The sequence below is a fragment of the Aethalodelphis obliquidens genome, unplaced genomic scaffold (genome assembly GCF_003676395.1).
Source record: "Aethalodelphis obliquidens isolate GAN/ISIS:26980383/991018 unplaced genomic scaffold, ASM367639v1 scaffold57, whole genome shotgun sequence".
NCBI lineage: Eukaryota > Metazoa > Chordata > Mammalia > Artiodactyla > Delphinidae > Aethalodelphis > Aethalodelphis obliquidens.
In genome coordinates, this window is record NW_020838001.1 from 3,197,589 (window position 1) to 3,219,795 (window position 22,207).

Here is a 22,207-nt window from a genome sequence, read left to right on the forward strand (position 1 = left end):
AGCATGCAGGATCTTCCCGGACCAGGGCTCAAACCCGTGTCCCCTGCATTGGCAGGCAGATTCTCAACCACTGCACCACCAGGGAAGCCCATGACTGATGTTTTAATCTACTCGATGATTCTACATTCTACCTCTTTCTACAAATGATGTGAAGGGGCAAGTGGTTTTCTTTGTTTGTTTGTTTTTAAATTTTATTTATTTATTTATTTTTGGCTGCGTTGGGTCTTCGTTTCTGTGCGTGGGCTTTCTCTAGTTGTGGCGAGCGGGGGCCACTCTTGATCGCGGTGCACAGGCCTCTCACTATCGCAGCCTCTCTTGTTGCGGAGCACAAGCTCCAGACGCGCAGGCTCAGAAGTTGTGGCTCACGGGTCTAGTTGCTCCGCGGCATGTGGGATCTTCCCAGACCAGGGCTCGAACCCATGTCCCCTGCATTGGCAGGCAGATTCTCAACCACTGTGCCACCAGGGAAGCCAAAGTGTTTTGTTAACTTATCCTGCCCAGATATTCTGAATTTTCAAAAAAGCAGGAAAACAGATTGAGCCCCTGCAGTAAAGCTTATGACTTTGAGAGGGAAGCGGCCTCAGTGTTTCCATGGAGTGGTTCTTTTCCCAGAGGCTGAGAATGCTAATTTCCCAGGGTTCTGTGTGCATGGAGCAGCCTCTTTAGTTAATCAGCAACCCTCTTGGAATCTCCCCGCCACAGGTGTCCCGCCACGGACGGGGACGGGGCCCATGCTGCTCTTCCTGTCAGACACCAACGACGACACGCCCACCCTCCACCCACGGTCTCGATACCGGGAGGTCTGGAGTCTGCAGGAGGCAGGCCCCGCCCCATCGAGGCGGAGGACGGGGCCCAGGAGCCCTACTCCCACCCGTTCACCTTCAGATTGGACAATACGTGGGCAAACACAGAAGACACGTGGAGGCTGGCGGAAAATAATGGTGAGTATTTGCATTGGTCGGGGATAAAGGATGGAAAAAGACAGAAACCTGACTTCCACAGACTTAAGCAAAAGAGGAATGTGTTAGCTATGTAACCGAGAAAGAGGCTAAGTGAGCCTGTCTCCCAGCAGAGCTGGGGGCCCCGAGGACTTCCTGGAGAAGGCAGCTCCGGACCTTGGCCCTGCCTTTCTCTGGGTCCTTTCATCTTGAGGCAGGCTCTCCTCTGGAGGTGGCAGGGTAGCAGCTGGGAGTCCCTGGGACTCATCCTGGCACCTAGCAAGAAGGTGTACCTCACTGCAAGGCTTGAGTTACCTGTCCTGCTCAGCATCGTGGGTGAGGAGGGCAGAAGTGCTGATTGGCTGGTTCTGAGCCCACATCTGGATCTGGCTGGGATCTGGGCTTAGCCTCTCTTGACCCACACGGGCTGAGAGTTCAGGAAGTGTGGGCTCCCCCAAAGGAAAATTGGGGTGCTTTTACCAGGAGGAACCACCGGCATCCAGTGTCAACATCCTACTTTGTGCTTCTATTAACTGGTCTCTAGGATGTGACCTGTTTTTTAGTTGAAACTGTGAGTCCATGTTTATATTTCCCAGACCCAGAGTGTGCTGTAAAGCATTGAAACGTACCCCCAAAGAGGTCTGGTCTTCCGGGAGGTGATCTCCAAGCCCTCGGAATATCCTGCCTGATAAAAGTGTCTCTGCTTACCTAGGGGAGGGGATCTTGTGTCCGTCAATAAGAACAATGTGATTTAGGGTGTGGCCTTTGGGTCATGTAAGCGTGTGGGTGTCAGTGAATCAGCCATGTGGGTGGCTAACCAGTTTTACAAGACCAAGTTCTGATAAAGACTGTGGACGCAGGGCTCGGTGAGCTTCCCTGGTTGGCAACATTCCATGCATCTTGTCACTCGTGGATGCCGGGAGGTGCCGTGGTCCTGACTCCATGGGCAGGAGAACTGGAAATTCTGCACTTGATACTTTTCTAAACTCTGCCCCATGTACTTCCTCCCTTGACTGATTTGAATCCATATCCTTTCAGTGTAATAAACCCTAACCCTGCGTATACAGTGTTCAGCCAGTCCTGAGTCCTTCTAGAGAATTATCAACCTGAGGGTGGTCTTGGGAACCCCTGCACTTGCAGCTGGTGTCCAAGTGAGGGTCGCTCTGGCGACCCTGACTTCATACAGAGCCTTGGCACGTGGGAGGCACCTAGGAAATACCCGCCGAGCAGCTGAACAAATGCATGAGTCAGTGCAGCTAAGGTCCCTGTCCCTCTGCAGGTCGCTCAGTGGAACTGATGCTGAGAAGCCTCCGCGTGGGGACTACTTGGTGCCGCTTTTCATCGGAGACAAACAGGGACTTTCCCGGAAGCAGACTGTCCATGTGAAGGTCTGTTCCTGTCCCGGTGGATTCACATGTGCAGAGCCCTCCGTCGGGAGCCGGGCTCCTCCAGGGGGTCCTGGCCTCTCTCTGTGCAGCGTTCATAGCTCTGGCAGGTCAGCAGATACAGGAGCTACCCTGGGAATGCGGCTCCTCTCCCCAGCCAGGGGGATGAGTCCTCGGGGGTGGGGAGCAGATGATGGCCGAGGTCAGCGTGATGCCTTTGAGAATAACCCCTAGGCTCGTCAGAGTCCCAGACTCAGATCAGAGGTTGCCACGCTGGTCAGAAATGCTGCCTGCCTGGCAAAGGCAGCTTCTACTTAGTACACAGCAACTTACACAGCCATGGAACCTATAGATGGACACTGTCGAAGGGTGACTGTATGGTTTATAATAGCTGAGGGCAGCCATGAACACAAGCTCCCAGGGTTGGCAAAGGCTAACGAGGAAGCTCAGTTTTCAAGGAAATAATAAAATATTACTGCTCACATGGTATTAATCAGTTCAACAGATAGTCATCTGGCACCTACTTGTGCCCCAAGCTGTGCTAAGTGCTGTGGCTACAAAGATGCTGAAGGTGCACTTGACCCCTGAGTTCATGGCTGAGTTACAAGTTAGCAGCACAGGATCCTGCTGGAACCTCTGATCTAGATGAGCTTGTGCACCTCGTTTGCGCCTTTCTCTCATCACAGCCGCTCTGCTATTCCTGCTGAGATGCTATTTTGTGTCTGAAGCCAGAGGCAGGGCTGCTCTATCCCATGTGAGGAAGGCATCCAGACCCTGATCATGTGGAACGATGGGAGTGGAGCTGCCCCGTCCAGGTAGTGAACTCAGTGCTTGTGTTTCATGTCGATGCGAGTTAGGCACGGCCGTACTGTTCTCACTCACTGTTCTTTCTCATTTCACCATCTCACCGTATTTGAGTAGCAAATGGGAAAGAAAGGCCTGTGAAAATTGTCCAACCCCACTAAACTGATTATTATTTTAGGGCATTGGTTCTCAACTGGGGGTGATTTTGCCCCCCCCATTGCCCCCTGCCCCCAGGGGACAGTGGGCAGTGTGGAGGCATTTTGGTGGTCACAACTCAATTGGGAGTGCAGTGGGGGGATGATGCTTTTGGCGTCTGGCGGGTAGGAGCCGGGGAGGCTGCATCCTACCGGACACAGGACAGTCCCCACAACAGAGAAGTCACTGGCCCGAGTGTCAGCAGTGCCAAGGCTGAGAAACCTTGTTTAGGAAAAATGACTTTTGCCAGGTGGAGTTTCTCTAAATGGAAAACATGCTATGCTCCCTCATTAAGTGAGCCCACGCTGGCTTCTTGGCCGTGGTGTGGGGTGAAGTAAGGCAGAACCCACTCATGCAGCGTCTCCAGCAGAGGTGGAGCAGAGAGCCCACTGGCCCTGCAGGGACAACCCTGGGCCTTTGTCACGGTGGGCGAGTCATTTCTGCACATCCTCAGCTGTGAGCGAGGGAGGATGAAACCAGCCTCACAAGTTGGTTATGGGTCAAGGAAGACGAAGCCCATGACAGCACCTCACAAGCCTCCAACACAAGGTGGAATCAGCCAGCGACTGCTGGGTTTTCACACCTGCCGCCTCTGATCCTGGCCCTGCCTTGGCTCCATCGCCCTCGTTAGCAGCTGGGCCGTGAGATACAAGCGCTGTGAGCGCTCCTGTCTGTCTTCACTTCACTCTGAACTAAGGCTGCTTGATCCAAAAGACGAAAGCCAAGAAATGTCAAAAGGGAACACTGTCTTTCACGCAGAAGATTCAGGTTGCCTCATCTGCTGTTGTCTGAGACCTCTACCCTCGGTTTTCTCCTGGAAGGAAGAGACTTAGTGAGATGATTTTGGGAAAAGAGAGTCCAGTTAACTTTGGTCCCTGGCTCGGATAAATAGGGAGATATTCTAAAAGATGATTGGTGGTTGGAGAAGCTGATGGTTGACCAAGACTCCTAGGATTCTTCCCACATTTTCTCTCCTCTGTTGGCACAAAGGAAGGGGAAGTAAGAGCTTTGGACCACATTGAGGATGCACACATCTGTAAGTCCATGTCTGTGCAGGCCTGCGTTCAGCCCTGCCTGTCGTGGGGACAGGAAGGTAGAGGCATGGTCCGAACTAGCTAGATAGTTGGATTCCCAGAAGGAATGCCCCCTGCCCCCAGCTATGAGAATAGCAGCTACCTGTTCTGATTTGTTTGTGTAATTTTAAGAAGGAAACCATCCTGACAAACAACAGTTCTTTGTGGGACAGATAGAATCCCCTGCCTCAGGCAGTTCTACTCTGCTCTGATGCTGAACCATCCAGGAAAATGGAAAGAGCTCCTGAGCCAGGGGCTGTGCTTAGCCTCCCGCTTGGTGGGTGGAGCTGAAGCTGCCAGGCTGGAAGGAGGCCAGTGGGGAGGGCGTCTCCCCAGGCACTGGCTGAGGGCACTGCCGAGGTGGGAGAGGAGCTGGTGATGCCTCTTCTTGTTGGCCAGCTGCTTAGTGGTTGTCTTTTGGGGAAGGAGGAGCAGCTACAGAAGCAGAGTGTGTGGAAGGGAAGCTTGGTCATTGCAGGGCTAGGCCGGCAGGTTGGAGGGGGTCTGGTGGCACTGACCAAGGGCCAGCTGTCAGAGGGACAAGAGCACCCAATCCGGGACAAGGGGCCTCTAGCTCATCTTGTCCCAGAAGATGTCCTTCCTCTCATCTGCTACTCACCCAGGACACACCCTGGACACACCCCAGGACACACCCCCATTCCTGCCACAGTATCTTAGGGCTCTGAGAACGGGGATCCAACAGACCTGGGTTTCGGTTCCCAAACTGTGTCTTATCAATCTAAGCAATCCTCGACTTTCATATATAAAGTGAGATCAATGATGTTCTTTTTCTCTCAAGCTTATTGGACAATTTAATCAAGTAGCACATGTAAATTAGTAATTACTGGTACATAGTGAACAGTGGCTGCTACTACTAGTATTATTAACAGTAATTACCAATTATGTCTTTGTAGCCATTGGTAAATAAGGCTACCCCAAAGTGTCCACGCTTCTCCGTCACCCATCTCCATTAGCCTGAATATACCAGCCTGCATTCACACACCGGGGACATTGTACACTCCTGGGAAGACTCCTTCATCCCAGATGCCATCACTGATTCCACCCACCTTGTCCTACTCTGCCGCCGGACACCCCCAATCAAGAGGTTCTGCAAGATAGCATAGGGGCCTGCCCTCTCTGTGGGGAAGCTGGTGAGCTCTTACAGAAAGAAATCCAGCACCCATCAGCTTCTGAGTCCCTCAGTGAATATTGGTTGAATGAGGAATGGATAAGGCTGCACACAGCACTGCCCAACCGCGGTGACCCCAAGAGCCTTCACTGTGAGTCTTCGAAGAGGATGAGAACAGGCTTTTAGATGCCGAGGCCCTAGTGAAACAAGGCTTTTGGTTTTGTTGGTTGGTTTTTGTTTTTACCATCACTTTACCTGAAACACTGAACAACAAGAAACTCCACTTCCTAACCAGCAATTACAGAAGCATCCCCTCCCCAAGTATGTCCTCTTGCTTCATAGGACAGGTGTCTGGATGCTTCTGTGATGGCACAGAACAAGGCATCTGGGGGAGATGATACTCCTTGCCCTCTGCATTTATTACCGCCATCTGTAATTTCAGCTCCTGTCATATTTCTTTCCCTGTGTCCCGCAGGAAAGGTCATTCGTCAGGGATCAGATGTCAGCCCTGTCCATCAACACGGCCGAGGCAGGTGCCATGCTGGGAGCTAAGGTAAGTGTGGCTCATTTGCTGCTTGGGTTGAAACAGAGGGGTGGCTTTGCTGATGGTCCCCCTGGTGGGGGACACCCTGGCTGCTCCCCCAGCCCCCAACCCAGGATGATCCCCTGCAGGCCTGATCCACACCTGCCTCCACCCCAGCCCCACCTGCAAAGGCCCTGCGATTCTGCTCAAGCTCACATGCCTTCGCCTCCCAGCTCAGGTGTCAGATGTCCCGGGGCCCACATTCCAGTCCGTCCACTGCTACCATTACGACTTTTTGCCACATGCAGATGCCACTTGCACTAGTGTATTAAAAAACTTGTTTTTCTTTAAATGGACTTGCATACCAATGAAATACACTTCTTTAAATAGGAAATTTTATATTTCAACTGTAAATGAAAAACCAGTTTTGCTTGTATAAAGAGCAGGTAAGTGCTCATAGAAATAGAACCCAGTAATTCCAGGTAGAAAATGTGGAAGGAGAGAGAGAGCCAAGCCAGGCTGGCACCCGATGGAGACTTTCTCCTGTTGTCATTAGGAGTATGGAAGAGGAATTAGAAAGGGACTAATTTTCTTGCTGTGCAATTCAATGTCATTTAAAACCCTGTTCCCGAACTGGCTGAACCTTCCCTTCTCTAAGAGGACGATGATCCCACTTTGAAAAAGAGCGAGTTGACCCAGGGCTGCCGTCATTTATTGGGCAGGTGCTTGGCTGGGGTGAGCAGGTCCAGGTCCAGAGGGCATCTGCCCACCAATCCACGCTCCCAGGGGAAGGGAGTGCAGAGACTCCTGGGGGGCTGGCGGGGGCCTCTCTTTCCTTAACTGGTCTGTAAGCTTCGGGAGGCCAGAGCATTGCTCCTGGTAAGCACACTAAGAGCTCTGATCCACTGAGCGTGCCCTGGGGTTTGCACTCTACGAGCATAATCCCACTGCATTTTCACCAGACCCGTGCAGGAGGGGAGGACACCAAGGCCTGTGGCTTCTATTTCTTAGAGTGTCTCTGGGTCCCCTTTATGATGTCCTGCAAATAGCAAGTGCACCTGTGGTGGCTGGTTGAGTCGACAGCCATTCGCATACTTGCCCTAAGTGAAGTTGTCACTTATGATTTATCAGGTAACCTGATATTTTAAAATCTGTGACAAGACATGAACTATCTTAAAACTGTTGCTAAGGACCATTGCCTGCTTTATTGTCTTTGAAATTTTATTGCATGATTGAAGGGCTTATATTAAAATAATAGAAACCCAAAGCAAAAATTGTCCACACTCCTATCCCTAAATCTAAGCAACTTCATTTGTCTGTGTTACCCTCTAGATCTTGTCCGTGGGCATATTCAATTGTCAGGTGTCTATAACGTCATCGGTAGAATGTTAGAATCGACGTCTTCAAGTCACACTGGGGCATGCAGTTCCATTTCACTATAGTCCCTTTTCCTTGCTTCTCTCCACCTTTCCTTTTCTACTCCCACTCCACCACCTCCCCCATCATAATGCCAGTTTTATTTGCATATGAGTATCTGAGCAGGGAAAGGTTGTGCCTTCGTTTTCAACTGGAGGGAGACGTGTTGTCTTCGGAGTTTCCCCTAGCGTTTTCCCCCAGGATTTAGGCGAAATGCTGCCATCTTCGCCAAGTGCATCAGACCAAGTCCACTTCGTGCTGGGGACTCTGGTGAGTTCCACAAGCTCACTCCCTCCTGCTGGGACTTCACTGATGACTGACAGCTGGTTCCCTTGAGAGGCGGCCCTTCTAGAAGATTCTGTGATATGGGTAGAACAAACACATAGTCAGTGAAAACCTTCTCATCTGTCTACCTAGTTATTGTGATCGTTGGTTGTTACTGAGTTGTTATTTGATAGTGCAGATCAAATACGACACTTCTCAGAACAGCCGCAGATAGATACATTTCCCTGTGTCCATCTCTTATAGAGATCATCTGTAAGATCAAGAGCAATGGCCTTCGCCCTGGGCAAATTCCAGCCCAGTGATTCCATACCTCCTGCCAAATGGAACCCCAACTCCCCTTTATACACTCCATGTACAAATTCTACAACTATGGCTTTGCTTTTTAACATGACTTTTCAGACTCACAAGAAGTTGTAAAAATAGTTCAGAGAGTTTCTGTGTACCTTTCACACAGCTCCCCCCAAGAATAACACTGTATATAACCATCGTATGCTTTCAAAACCAGAAAACTGACTGTGGTACAACACTATTAGCACAGGTCTCAAACACAGACCTTATTTGGACTTCACTAGTATAACTAGCTATTATTTTAACAAAAAATTTACTTTTCTGACAAGAACTAAACGAGGTTCTCAAGGTCCAAAGAGCCACAGTTTTTATGATGGAAACTTCTAAAAAATAATTCAAGATCTCTATAATTCATTATCTTTTCTCAGGCTGAGTTTGCACCAAGATTACAAATGTGCTGTTCTTTTTTGCGCAGACGTGGTGCCACGAATCCTTGAAAGGGCCTGTGGATGATAGGTGTGTCCCTCTGGTCCTGGAAGGGCCAGCTTCACAGGCGTGGAACCCGGTCAGTCCCACAGGGCCCTGTGCTCAGGGAGGCCCTGTGCTTGGTTAATGCTCCACGGTCACCATCCTGAAATTCTGCGTATCTGGACAAGGGGCTCCCATTTTTATTTTGCACTGGGTGCTGCAAATTACGTAGCCGGTCCTGAGTCTTAGGGGTTGCGTGCGTCTCATTCACAGACTTTGAGGCCATGCTCATGGCACAAAATGAGTCTTATAGGGATTTTGGGGACCCAAGATGGGGCTCAAAAATCTTATATTCTCATGCTCCATCCCCACAAAGCAACTATAAAACTCACCCATGGATTTCAGCTATGAACACCTACACGGCTATCGTTAGAATTATTATACCTTTAGCGCAGAAACAAAAGGCAATGTGATTACAAGAATTTCTGGCTGTGTGTTTGTATCCTTGGGTAATTTATATGAAACCAATGAAGACTTCATTCTTTTTACTTGAATTAATTAATTTTTCATTTTTTAAAAAATTTAAGGGTCGTGGCACGTTTTTTGATCCAAGAAGTGTGAGAAACAAATACCCTCCTCCTGTAAGTACAGATGAAGATGTTATCATGAAAAGAGTTACCTTACTGTCCTGATAGCCATGGGAAGCCCTGAAAATGGGAAACTGGGAAGGGAGGAGGTGAGAAAAAACATACCCACCCAATATCCAAATAGGCCAAAAGAAGTGAATGTGGGAAACAGATGAGAAGTAAATAAAGTACCTACATCTAGACTTGAAAGCATCAGAGTTTTTCAGTCCCTGGCAACTTTCCTTTGCTGCTGAGAAGCTAAGAACTTGGTGAAGGCCTGAATATTCTTTTGCTCTGATTGTTTACAGATTTGTAGAAGTTTTGAGCTAAGGGGGCCATTGAAGCCATCTGGTCCATCTTTTCCCTAAACCTTACTAGCAGCAGAATCCTTCCTTACAAATGAGATCCTACAAAGAATGCCATTATAAATAAAACAGAAAAGAGGTGTTTTTTATTAGTACCAATTTTGAAGTACATTAACGTTTATAACATATACATATTGCCAAAGCAACAAATAAAAATAGTGATTCGGTTGAAAACAACAACAAAAAAGAAGTTAGGCATTGTGGAGGCAGTTTGCGAAATTTTACCTTAGCACCTAATTCATTGCCTCACGTTGTTGAAATTAGTTCTTAAAGTATCAAGAAAACTTCAATTCATGCCAATAAGCACTTTCAAATATTTTTTAGGGAGCTCAATTGATCATATCAGGTTCTCTTTGATTCAGCAAACAAGAGACAAAAAGCATCATTCAAGTTTCATAAAAGCAAATTATAAAATTTTTGCTTTTATTAACATGTTGGGGGGACTCAGTGTAAAAGATGTAAACCCTTCTCCATTATATTAGAAAAATAACATTAAGTATTATTATTAAAATAATCTTCCCTGAAATGAAATTCAAATACTCTTGCCGAAGTATCTTTGAGAACTCACAGGTCCTGGGGACACAGCTGAAGCCAGGGTCTCAGTGCAGAGAGGCCGGGTGAAGGGAAATGGTGCTGTAGGCCAGAGTGGACACACACGGGGCAAAATGCAGCAAAATTCAGCATATGGTAGGCCCTAAAATTGGCTCAAGGCAAGTTTGGAGACTGGCGCAGCCTCTTCCACTGCCCGGGAAGGACCGTGGTGTCTGACCCGTGAGCACGTTGGAAGAAGGGCCTATGTCTCTGGGATCGTCCTCTTAGAGGCCCACGGGAGCTGGAGGGTGGCCAACTGAGGGCACAGCATCTCTGGGCAGCAGGTCCTCAGGGCTGTTTGTAGGGGTCACCCCTTGCTCTCTCTTTCGCTAAGTGTGTTTAGTTCAATTCACAATGGTGGGGTGTGCTGCGTTTATGTATATAGATAGATATGTGTACAGATAGGGGGGTGTGTGTGTGTGTGTGTGTGTGTGTGTGTGTGTATCCTCATGGACATGTAAAATTATTCCAAGCTTTACAATTTTTTTACATACATCTTCTGGAGTGCACTAAGTACCCCTAAACCCAGGGGTTATCAGAAGTCACTTCAGCCATAAAGCCATCAGTGTTTTAGGAACACAGATTGTATCATGTCACTCTCCAGTTTAAACCTTCCCAGCGGCTGGCCATTGCCCTGTAATAATCTGCAACCCTGAGGCCTAAGGCCGTGTGGTGGCCTCTGTCCTCCACCTGCAGGTCTGAGCTCCCGCCAGCCTCCAGGCCTCTGCTGGCCCTTCCTTCTCCCTGGCCGCTCTGCTCCTGTCTCCTGGTCCTGCTCCTGAGAGGTCCCCAGGCTCAGGCTGGGTGAGGTCTCTCTTGCACCTTCCACGGTCATCACTGTGTTTCTCTCACCCTGGGTGCTGGCCCCGTGCCTGCATGAGCCCAGGAGTGAGGCTGCCTCGCCTTACCCTGTGCGGGCCTGACTTACATGATGCAGTTGGGGAATCTGGGGGTTCCCAGGCAACCCCCACATGGTGCATGCTGCGTCCATCTCCTCACTGCTCTAGCCCACTCCTCAGCCGGTACCCCAAGACCCAGGTCCACGAGCACTTGCCCGGTGAATGAGTGGAGGGCAGCACACCCACTACCACACATGAGGTGCGGCTGACCCAGCAAGGACAGGAAGAGGAGAAATTAGAACCTGGGGAAGAGCCATGTGGTCGGGGGAGCAGGAAGTGGGATGAGGTTCCCTGTGGGAATCGTTTGTGGAATGGTCCCAAAGCCCACTGGCCAGGCTTGCTCGGCTCACTTCTTCCCTAGAAGCCAAGGCGTTGAAGGGTCTATCAGTCAAAACTGGCAGGGCCTGCCCTCTCTCCCACCACACACATAGGTGACATCTGATCAAACTGCCCTTGGCCCGCTGTCCCTCAAGGAGAGCTCTGGCAGCCCTCCGCCCAGCAGTGGCCCCCTGTGTGCTGGCCAGAAGAGGCCATCACCTTGGGGGGAGCTGTGAGTCCTTGGTGGTGTTAGGACTCTGCTTCTTTGCTTTGTAGGTTTACCTGGATACTGTGGTGCCCAGAGGACCCCTGGAAGTGAGGGTACGAGTGATGGCAGGGATGCTGAGTCAGGTAGGAAGGCCTCTCCTTGGTGGTGAATGGGTTCTGCTTCCCCATCTGGCCCCACACTGACCTGGGGCCACTTCCTCCTAATCACTGTGTCAGTCAGCTTGGCTGCATAACAAAATACCACAGATAGGCAGCTTAAACAGCAGACTATTTTTCTCACAGTTCTGGAAGCTGGAGGTCTGAGATCAGGGCACCATCATGGTCAGGTTCTGGTGAGAGCTGTCCTCCTGGTTCACAGACAGTCACTGTCATGCTGTGTCCTTATGTGGCAGAGAGAGAGGGAGAGAGAGCAAGTTCTCGGGTGTCTCTTCTTATAAGTACTCTATTCCCGTCGTGAGGGCCCCACCCTCATGACCTCATGTAACCTTAATTACCACCCAAAGGCCACACCTCCAAATATCATCACATTGGGGGTTAGGGCTTCAACACAGGAGTTTGGGTGGACACAATTCAGCCCATAGCAAGTGCTTTCATGGGAATCCTCATTCCAGGGGCATTTCTGCAGATCAGCACAGCCTCAGACAACAGTGAATGGTCTCTTTCTGTGAAATTATGAAAGATGTGGGTTGACTGTGCTGGAGGGAATTATTGGACAATAACATTGTCTCTCCTGGAAGGTTCCGCAACACAGCCACCCTCTATTCTTGGGCAAATTAAACAGTGATTTGGGAGTTGGGGCAAACGCATGGGTAGTTTAAATGGAAGGGGCTGGAGCAGGTGCTGTGGAGAGACGCTCTCTGTGTGTGCCTGCCCCCAACCCACGCAGGGAGGGATGCACACAGAGGCTTCAGGTGCTGCTTCCGACCCTAAGGAGCCCCATACGTTGCAGGAAAGTTGGGGCTCAGACCTGTGAAATAATAAGTGCAAAGGAATAGATCAATGCTTGGTGGGCGTCGTCTGCCAAGAGTTACTTTACTTGGCAAAGTCGTGGATGATAATCACTGTGTACCAGGCCCTGTCCTAAGGAATCAAAAGGTATTAACTCAGTTCTTGCATCAGCCCACCAGGGCAGGTGCTATTATTTTCCTTATTATAAAATGAGGAAACTCAGGGACAAAGAAATTAGGTACCTCATTCAAGACCAGTCTGTAGAAACGTCTGCGACAGTGGGGACAAGGCCCTGCCCACCATGGCATTTACCTTCTCTCGCGGCTCCCCTGCAGCAGCTCAGTGGTGCTGACATCCCCAAGGGAGACCCTGATTACCCACCTCACGTCTACGCAGAGCAGGGCAAGTGTGAGCGAGTAGAGACCCGCAGTTCTCTCGCCTTCTCCGAACATGACCTGTGGCCCGACTTGCTGGACTCTTTGGGGCCAAAGGCTGCTCCACTCGAAGAAATATATTCTGAGTCAGGTTTTCGTTTCTTAAAAACTGCATATTATGGTGAACTGGAATAACTCATGAAGGGGAAATCACTATTCTAGAATGTTTCTTCCGTACTTCCTTTTTAAAAAAATTACCTTCTAGTTCTTGAATGAGGTTAAACTGAGTCTGGATTAAATGCTTGGACATTTGCAGACCAGACATCTTGAACCAAAGTGAAACAGCAGGTTATACTTTATAAAAATTCGATTTGTCAGGCAGATTTTCTAGAGAAACTTGAATTGTGTAATTCCTTGCTTCAGCTCGTGGAAGCAGCTCATGGCTGCTCATAGCCCAACTCTGAGGGTAAATAAAATATAATCCACTGATTACCCCCAGCTATTTGGGAAAAACTGGGGAAACAGATTTTTTAAGTGCTTATTTAAATTTCTATAATTATGATTCTGCTTCAGTTTAAGTGAAAAATAGGGAAATGTTTTCTAGAACATTTGTGATCAGTATTTTTAGTGATTTTTTAAAAAACATAAATATTAATCCCATTGTAGTTTTTGAGTAGATAAATAGATAAATATTTTATCATGAGAGAAATGATTATACTTAAAATTTGCGAGCAGTACATACTAAAAAAACCAAACTGACATAATTTAACTTGCATGTATTATGTAAGTAAAATAACTTAGGAGCCTTTGAGTGAATAAATTCTGATTAAATTTTATCTACGCACAAAACCACAAACTTTAATTGATTTCTACATGTCCACCTACCGCTAGTGTAAATTGTGGGGGCGGGGATAGTTTCCTTTAAATATCTAAAAAAATGTAAATAGTAGGACATGTGCCCTATATATACTCAGTTTTCTTGTCTGAGTAATAGATAAGAAACTGGTTAAGCAGAATTTTAAATGCTACCAGGACACTTTAATGTATATATTAGATATCTAAAAGCCTGTGGCAAATTCTACAAAATTTATATAATTAATGAGCGTAGTCTTTTGTTAGTCCCCTCTTGAACCTGAGGGATAAATCAGGAGAAGCACATTTATGTCAAATGAGTGAAATGCTATATTAAACCTAAGTTTTAGCTGACGCAAGCTTAAAACTTTCCCTTTCTTTTTAAAGAAGCTGTGCAAATGCTTACTTTAAAGAGATCTCAAGAGTTTGTACATAGTTATTTCATGTATCACCTAGTGCTTTGAGTAACTGAAAAAGAAAAAAAACCATCTCCAAAGCATTGGAAAGTCTAAAGCTGACTCACAGTCTTGTAGAACAGCTATGCTAATGCTGGAATGATTCCGAGGAGAGTATAGGACATTTTCTGGGTAATTCAGGATAACAGTAATATCTTAGGATAGTATACTTTTTGAGTCTGAATGGTTGCTAAGGATCAGTATAGGTGGTCACTGGACCTTCCTGGATCTGAGGCAAGGGACAGAAAACTATGGCCATGGGGTAGATGTGGCCCACCGTCTGTTTTTGTGAATAAAGTTTTATTGGCACACATCTGTGCTCATATGTTGTTTAAGGGCCTCCATGACCCCCTTGTGCTGCCATAGCAGCGCTGAGTAGTCACGATGGAGACGTATGGCTCACAAAGCCCAACACATTTACTTCCTGGCCTTTTAAAGAAAAAAAGTATGCTGACCCCCTTGTCTAAGGCATTCTTTTTGGGAACCCCACATTGTAACAAACGTATTAAGATATATCCATACTCTGTGTTAAAAACAAATACATTGCCATACAGTTAAGGAAGGTTTTAGATAACTTTGCTTTGGGCTACGGGTAACTTGGCTCCTTTACTAATGGTTATGAAATCTGGGCAATTGTGCGTATTTGTGAATTCTTGCATTATGAGGCTCTCTCCAACTAATTGTTCTCAAAAGTAATAAAATACTCATGAAAAATTCATGAATCCCAAATTTAACACTTAGCAAGAACAAAATGTTATTTTTTGTAGGTACTTAATTAGACATGTATTAATTTTGATTTTGCTGCTTTCTTTGTGTATTTTGAATCCTATATATATGTTTTCGTAGGTCTCAAGCCTTTGGGATATATTGTGCAGTGGAGACACTGGCCCTGTTGGCATTTTATGAAGCATACCTGGCATGTAATACTTTGACTCTTCCCTTTAGACTCCAGACTATATTATATATTATCACCTGTCCCAACTGATGTCTGCAGGGAACATTCTTGGATGTTGGCCGGTTCTCCCCACAAGTTCATTTTCAAGTCTATCTACATGCTTAGAAAGGTTTCCATTAGAAACATCAGCACCAGGAGGTTTTGGAAAAAAATGTTAGCCTCCAGTGGAATTTATGTACACTCATGAACTAAACGAAGTCTTACTAATGGCAACGAAGAAGGCAATAAAACAGAAATAGTAAATATTTTCCTAGAAAATGTGATTTTATTAAGAACATTAGCCTCCAAATTACTTAGCAATCCAAAGATAGCTGCCATCTCATAAATTAAATATTTATTTTGCATTTCATCAATTTTGGGTTTCCATTTATATTAACGGTCTCATTGGCTTTATGGAGTTTTTCATCAGAGGAGTTTGTTTTGCTTACTTTTATGATTTACTAAACACAGAAGCTATCTTGGTTGTTAAAAACTTTCCCAAGTGAGGGACTTCCCTGGTGGCCCAGTGGTAAAGAATCTGCCTTCCAATGCAGGGGATGCAGGTTCGATCCCTGGTCGGGGAACTAAGATCCCACATGCCGCGGGGCAACTAAGCCCACGCACCACAACTAGAGAGAGAGAAGCCTGTGCACTGCAGTGGAGATCCTGTGTGCCGTGACTAAGACCCAACGCAGCCAAAAATAAATAAAATAAATAAGTATTAAAAAAAAAAACTTGCCCAAGTGAAACACTAACCCAGGAAATTTTATTTTATGTACTTGTAAAGTAGGCATAGCAACAGTCCCCTCAAAGATGGCATGTGGGCAGAAGACTGCAGACCTTGGGTAGTCATTGTCTCTCCTGAAATGTGTGTGTCAGAGGCCAAACAAATCTGCCATCAGGAAGAAGGAAGAGGAGAAAGAATGCTGGAGATATAAAAACAGGAAAGACTTGTCCTTTCATTTTTCCCAGCATGAGGACACTGGTGCTGGAATGGCTGCAGCAACTGCTAATTGTCTCAATATCTGTCACTTCTCCTTCCTCAATAAAAGAACCCTGAATTTTTGGCCATCGAGAATGGGAATGACATTTCCCACCCTCCCTTGCAGCCAGGTATGGCCATGTGACTACGTTCTGGCCAATGGAAGGCAACTTCCAGGAAGTGTCCTTGAAGCATGGAGATGTAGACTCATCTCTTCCCCCTCTTCTCTTCTACTGGCTGGAATGAAAATGTGATGGCTGGCACAGGAGCAGCCATCCTGGACATCGTTGTTAGAGCTGACGCATGGTACACCAACAGGATAGAAGGGGTGGAGGTCTCTGACACCAGAGAGCCCTACTGGACCCATCCCAGGACTCCCTTACTCTGGACTCAAACTGAAAGAGAATTAAATATGTCTTGTTCAAGCCCATGCTATTTTGGATTTTCTGTCACTCATGGCCAATTCTAATCTTAACTGATACAAAATATAGGACCAAGATAAGCAAGCTGTAAGTAGGAGAGCTGAAACTTGGGGCGTTGGCTTATGGATGTGGTCGGGGGCAGAGACTCAGATAGTGGGGGCTAGAGGACAGGTGACCCATAAGGGCAGAAACAAAGCATTTGCTAACCACTCTCCTCTGTTGTTTTTTGAAAAGCAGCCCTTGCTCTGAACAAGGATTGAGGAAGGAAATGGTAGGAGAAATTCATAATGTAGAAATGCATTAGCTGCTTCTCACTGCTTATAGCAAAGTCCCACAAAAGAGATGGACATGGGTGACTGCTGGCCAGGGCGGGTGTGGCATGAAAGGTAAGGCAGCTATGCTCATGGAGACCATCTCTGCCTGAAGCCCGCAATCTAAATTGACTGAGAACTGGGTAATTTGGAGCCTTGCAGGGTTGAAAAAAGCAACCGCTGCATCTCTCAGATGACATCCATCATTGGAAAGGTTCTGTGCAAAGCAGTGCACTTAGTGGAAAATAAAACTAGTGCCCCGTCCTACCAATTTGTAAGCCTTGTGGCAAAAGTCACTTTAAGGATGTTGCCTTCCTACCCAGGCCTGTTGCTTCAGGTGACTCAAGGTGGGCGGTGCCATTGTGCTGAGGGACGGGAGACGTTGGCCAAGCGAGCGTGGAGGCCAACAAGGACAGGCCAGACGCTCCAGGGTTATAAACTATGTCTCAACAGAGAGAGCTGGCTGGAAACAAATAGATCAGAAATCTTTACGTTTCTGAAAAAATGCTTTGCCAAAGAAGCCACAGCATGGTCTGAAAAAGCCTGCGATTGTTCAACCCCAAAGCAATCCCTGAAAACAAGGAGCAAGCTGTGAAAACCATGCAGGTCCCAGGAAGGGCATCCCCTCCGGTACCCACGCCGGTCAGCTGTGGCAGGGGAGACAACAGCAAGCATGCAGGTAGGGGCCGGGGGCGGCGACGGCTGCAGGGGTGTCTTCACTGTTCCTGCCTCCAGGATTCGCTCACGTGTATGGATCAATGATAATTGTGTTTATTAGCTTGCTTTTCTCCAAATGGGCATTTTTATTGCAGGCGTCTTACTGTTCTTACTTATCTACCTTATGCTGGGTGTATTGGGAACCGGGAACTTCCGATTTAGTTTGTAGGTTGTAAAACCATGAAGAACCTCGTCCATATCTGTTGGAGCGGACTGGGCTTTACCCTGGGATCTTGGATTGTGAGCCAGATGCAGTCATTGGGTGGGGCTTTGCACTTGACTCCCTTGGGCAAGCAGATATGTGGGCGGCCAAAGCATGGACGGCTGCGGAGACTACTGTCCCCCAACCCCCATTGTCCTTTCTTTCCTTCTTCCCCAAGTTTGAGTGAGGGCTACGGCTTCCTCAAGTGAAAATGACATTTCCCAGCCCTCCTTGAACTAGATGTGACCAGGTGACCATGTTCTGGCCAATGGGACTCACATTGCAGAAGCAGAAGCATATGTGCAGGTGCTGAGATGGGTCTTTGAGGAGAACAGAATGCCTCTTTCCAGCCCTCTCCTCTCCCTGTAGGCTGGAACATGGCTGTAAGAGCAGGCTATCGGGAGACCTTGGGAACGGAGGCTTCCGGCCATGGGATGATGTGTTAGAGCCTCATCCCTCACCCTGGAGACCATGAGAACCTGAATCACCTCACTTTTTACAAGAGAGAAATAGACACTGTCTCTATTTATAGGGGGTTCCTGTTCTGTCATTCACAGCCAAACTTCGTACTAATTAACTCAGGTTACATAACCTAAAAAACAAACCAATAAATAGAAAAAACATTGACATAACAAAATATGTGCATTATGCTTCAGAGTGATTACCTGTGTAGTTAATTTTATTCATTGAACAGATTTTTTCCATTATGTTCAAATATTTGTACAATGAATGTTTCATTCTTCCCTGTGCTGCATGAAGGCTTAATATAGTTCTAAGATTATTTTCCAAAACGGTTGTCACTACCCTGTGACAAGACTCTTTTAAATATCCTTTTTTCTGTCCACACGGTATCATTTTGAGCTTGGGTCTGATTTTTGGAAACTGCCGAAAGGCGTTCAGGGCCTCGCCGGGTAAGCAGGTGAGGGATCAGCCTGAGTGACAGCACTGTGGGCTGGGAATGGGGCTGAAGGTGGAGGATGGGGCCCACAACCCGTAAAACGTTTGAGCCCATGGCATCGCTGTGCAGCTGGGCCGGGTGAGCTCAATCAATTTTATTCTTTAGTTCTTGCCTTGTGATGTTCAGAACCCCCTAGGATTCTGTGGCACAATGAATTCACATGCCTGGAGAGGCGGTGTTACCAGGATGCTTGTGTCAACCAAGATGGTGCTGTGTCTGGCCATCAGGAGGATCCACACATAGATCTGAACCCATGAAGGAGGCCTTCACCAGGGAAAGGTCGGTGAGCATTTCCCGGGTTTGAGGAATGATATCGCCAGGCTCCACTATTCAGGGTCTCCAGACCCTGCAGTTTCCATTTTAACTAATCATTTACATAACTAAGTGAGGGAAAAAAAGAATGATTTTATTGCTATTCTTGTTCACATCGTCCTAATGAACCACCTCCAACAGCTGAAATTCACTCTATGTTTTGCAGTGTCTGTGGGGAGAAGCCCAGTTTAATGAAGTCAGCAGCCGCTGAGAGCTCTAGGAGGCTGTGTTTTAAAGGCTCCTTCCACCGGCCAGGTGTCCCAGGGCGATTTTGCTCCCAGGGACCCTGGGTGATGTCTGGAGACACTTTGGTTGTTACGACTTGGGAGAGGGTGCTCCTGGCAAGGGGTGGGTAGAGCCAGGGATTCTGCTAAACGTCCCACAGGGCACAGGATGGTCCCCACAACAGAGAATGATCCAGTCCAGAGGGCCAACAGTGCCAAGGTTGAAAAACCCTGCCCTAGACCCACTGAGACCCGCTCTGAAATACCGTGCGGACGGCAAGAAGCTAATGACCTCTGTTTTAAAAGAACTTCCTCTCTGAGATGAGCTGAGAGACTTGATATCAAGCAGTACAGTAAACTGTGTATCTCGAGGGCTCCCTCTGGGCCAGGGCTGCCACCCTCACACGACTTACCCTGGGTTGACACTGTCCTGTCATCAAAGTGCTCTTAAGCCACTGCTTGCGGGGACTGAAAACAGAATAAAGATAATTAGACAGGAGTTGCTTGCCCCTGACCAAAATCAGCCTAGAGTAGACAGAACTCATACGTTACATGCCTTCAACCCAGAAAAATGAACTCGTTGTGCTAAACCCTATGCTTAACAGGAAGTCTATATGGAATCTTCAGAGTTCTCAGAGCCCAGAGGCAGGCACAGGCCCACAATGGGACACGTGGTCTGAAAAAGGGTCCGGCTCCTGGCTATGCAGGGCTCTGCCACCCCCTTGCTGGAGACTTCCCTAGTCTGGGCATCAGCATCTACTTGTAAGACTGAGGGTTCATTTTGGTGGATGGTTTTCCCACCTGAGTTCCCCAGAGTCTCAGCATTTTCAGGGACATCAGTGTGACCCAGAATCAACTATGGCAGAGGAACTTTGGTCTGTTGGTATTATAGGTATCTGTCTGTATGTCTGTCTTTCCACAAGCATCTCTTCACCCTTCTTCTGGGAAAGCACATATGGGAATTCCTACGGGCAGTTCCCTTTCTCTTCATCCCCTGCTCACATGGGCTCTAGGGGTGGATCATGAATGACCTAAGCTAGTTAGCGTAGCAACCATAATTGGCTCAGAGATGAGCATGTCAGCCAATCTGAGCCAATGAGGGTCAGGCCGAGTTCTACTCAAGTCTTTGGGTAGGGCTGGAACCTGAGTGGGTATAAGTGCAGGGGCAGTTGCAGCCACTTTGCAACCATGAGGGGAAGCTGCAGAGCTTTGGGGGCAGAGGGCACCGCATCAGGCAGTATGAAGGGGAGCTGAGACGAGAGAAGGACAGAGCCTGGCTCCTAATAACCTTGCTTTGGTCCTGCACCAAGTTGTGACTCCACAACTTCCCCTGGACAATTACCTGTACTGATAAGTTTACTTTTGTGCCTAATTCAGGTTTTTAGAAACCAGCCTGAGTAAGAAAATTTCCTCAAATGAAATGACTTGCTTCAAAAGTTTTAACTGGGAGTCAAACTTTCCCAGAGACCCCTCCTCGTGAGCTACTCCCCCTGCTTTGAGTGGCTTAAAGGGACGGTGTTGTTGAGTTGGGCCACAGCTGACAGGGGCTGCATCAGAATATTTATGAGGAAATGATGAAACCAAGACTAGCAGAGCCTGGGAAATGGAAACACCGGGCTTTGACCCAAATGCCCCCTTTCCAGAAAGTTCTTTATTGTCACTGAGGTTTGAGTCTCTATATTTGTGCATGTAATAGATTTCTCCTCCTTAGAAAGGTTTGGTTATGGATTCAGGCATCTGAAATGTAATACTTGAGAGTTAATTGAATTTAATTAATTATTTGTAAAAACTTCCTCATGTTCTTTAGATGAAAGGAAGGTAATATTCAGGAAATTCTGTTTGTAATTTCCCATCTGTTGCATTTTGTGAGCAGCTTTGCGAGATATGCAAGGTTCTTTGGAAGAAAGTCTGAGGGAGAGCAGGAAGGGGACAGGTGAGAGGACTGCATGATTCCTGCCCTCACTCTGGGTGTTCATCAGGGGCCGGGAGGTAAGCACTGTCTTTGTATTTTCACCTTCCGGATCTATCTTTTTGAAGATTTTATTTCCTACTTTGGAAGCATATTAACTTAATCTATCATGTGATTTGTAAATCAGTACCCCCAACAGACAGCTGTCTGCTTCTCTTAGCATTTTTTTTTTTTTTTTTTTTTGCGGTATGCGGGCCTCTCACTGTTGTGGCCTCTCCCACTGCGGAGCACAGGCTCCGGACGCGCAGGCTCTGCGGCCATGGCTCACGGGCCCAGCCGCTCCGCAGCATGTGGGATCTTCCCAGACCGGAACACGAACCTGTGTCTCCTGCATCAGCAGGTGGACTCTCAACCACTGCAACACCAGGGAAGCCCCTCTTAGCTTTTAATAACATTGGTGACATGGAGTGGAAGACTTGACTCATTCTATAAGTCAGTTTTTAATATGGAACAAACACTGAGTTGTTCCTCAAAAGCCATACAGGCTAAGAACAATTTAAAAATAATTTAACAGTATTATAATTCAATAACTATAATTATTAAAATGCTACCATATAGGCCTGAGTGTTGCAATGAATGGGAGAAGTTGGCATGAGAAATTAACCCTGAAATTAATTTCCACGTTAGTCAGGGAAGTTACTGCAAGCAGCTTTAACAGATAAATCCACAAATTCCATTAACCCAACAAAGGTTTATTTCGCATGTAGGCAAAAGCCAGTAACTGTACAATTTGGGCCTCTAAGTTTGCTGCGGCAGGGAAAAGATGAAGAAATCACAGTGGCTCTTAAATTCTATTGGCCAGAACTTAAGGGAGGCTGTGAGACGGAGGAACGCATGGATGCTGAAAGCACAGTACCTCTCCACCACCGTGAGACGGATTTCTATTCTTGTGTTTGTTAGTCAGAAACTAAACTTGAGACTCTGATCGATTGATTGATTTAAACAACACAATCTAATTCAATCTTTTTTTTCGTTTTTTAAATTTTATTTATTTACTTTTTTTTTTTTTTTTTTTA

General features: G+C 47.2%; 1 protein-coding gene and 1 long non-coding RNA gene across 2 annotated transcripts in view; both read left to right on the top strand.

Moving 5' to 3' along the window:
• The window catches only part of CDH26 (cadherin 26), a 42,259-nt gene extending 29,152 nt beyond the window's left edge, over positions 1-13,107 (top strand). The window contains 10 exon segments of the mRNA XM_027086630.1: positions 703-801; positions 804-945; positions 2,218-2,361; positions 2,363-2,433; positions 3,010-3,048; positions 3,051-3,138; positions 6,000-6,077; positions 6,197-6,370; positions 7,697-7,733; positions 12,590-13,107. Of these exon segments, the coding sequence (XP_026942431.1) occupies positions 703-801; positions 804-945; positions 2,218-2,361; positions 2,363-2,433; positions 3,010-3,048; positions 3,051-3,138; positions 6,000-6,077; positions 6,197-6,370; positions 7,697-7,733; positions 12,590-13,048 (1,331 nt within the window). The 3' untranslated portion in view covers positions 13,049-13,107.
• Positions 13,108-16,556: 3,449 nt separating this feature from the next.
• The window catches only part of LOC113609514 (uncharacterized), a 39,722-nt gene continuing 34,071 nt past the window's right edge, over positions 16,557-22,207 (top strand). The window contains exons 1-4 of the long non-coding RNA XR_003428658.1: positions 16,557-16,585; positions 16,736-16,884; positions 17,263-17,488; positions 18,813-18,965. This is a non-coding gene — a long non-coding RNA (uncharacterized LOC113609514). The remainder of the gene's footprint in view (positions 16,586-16,735; positions 16,885-17,262; positions 17,489-18,812; positions 18,966-22,207) is intronic.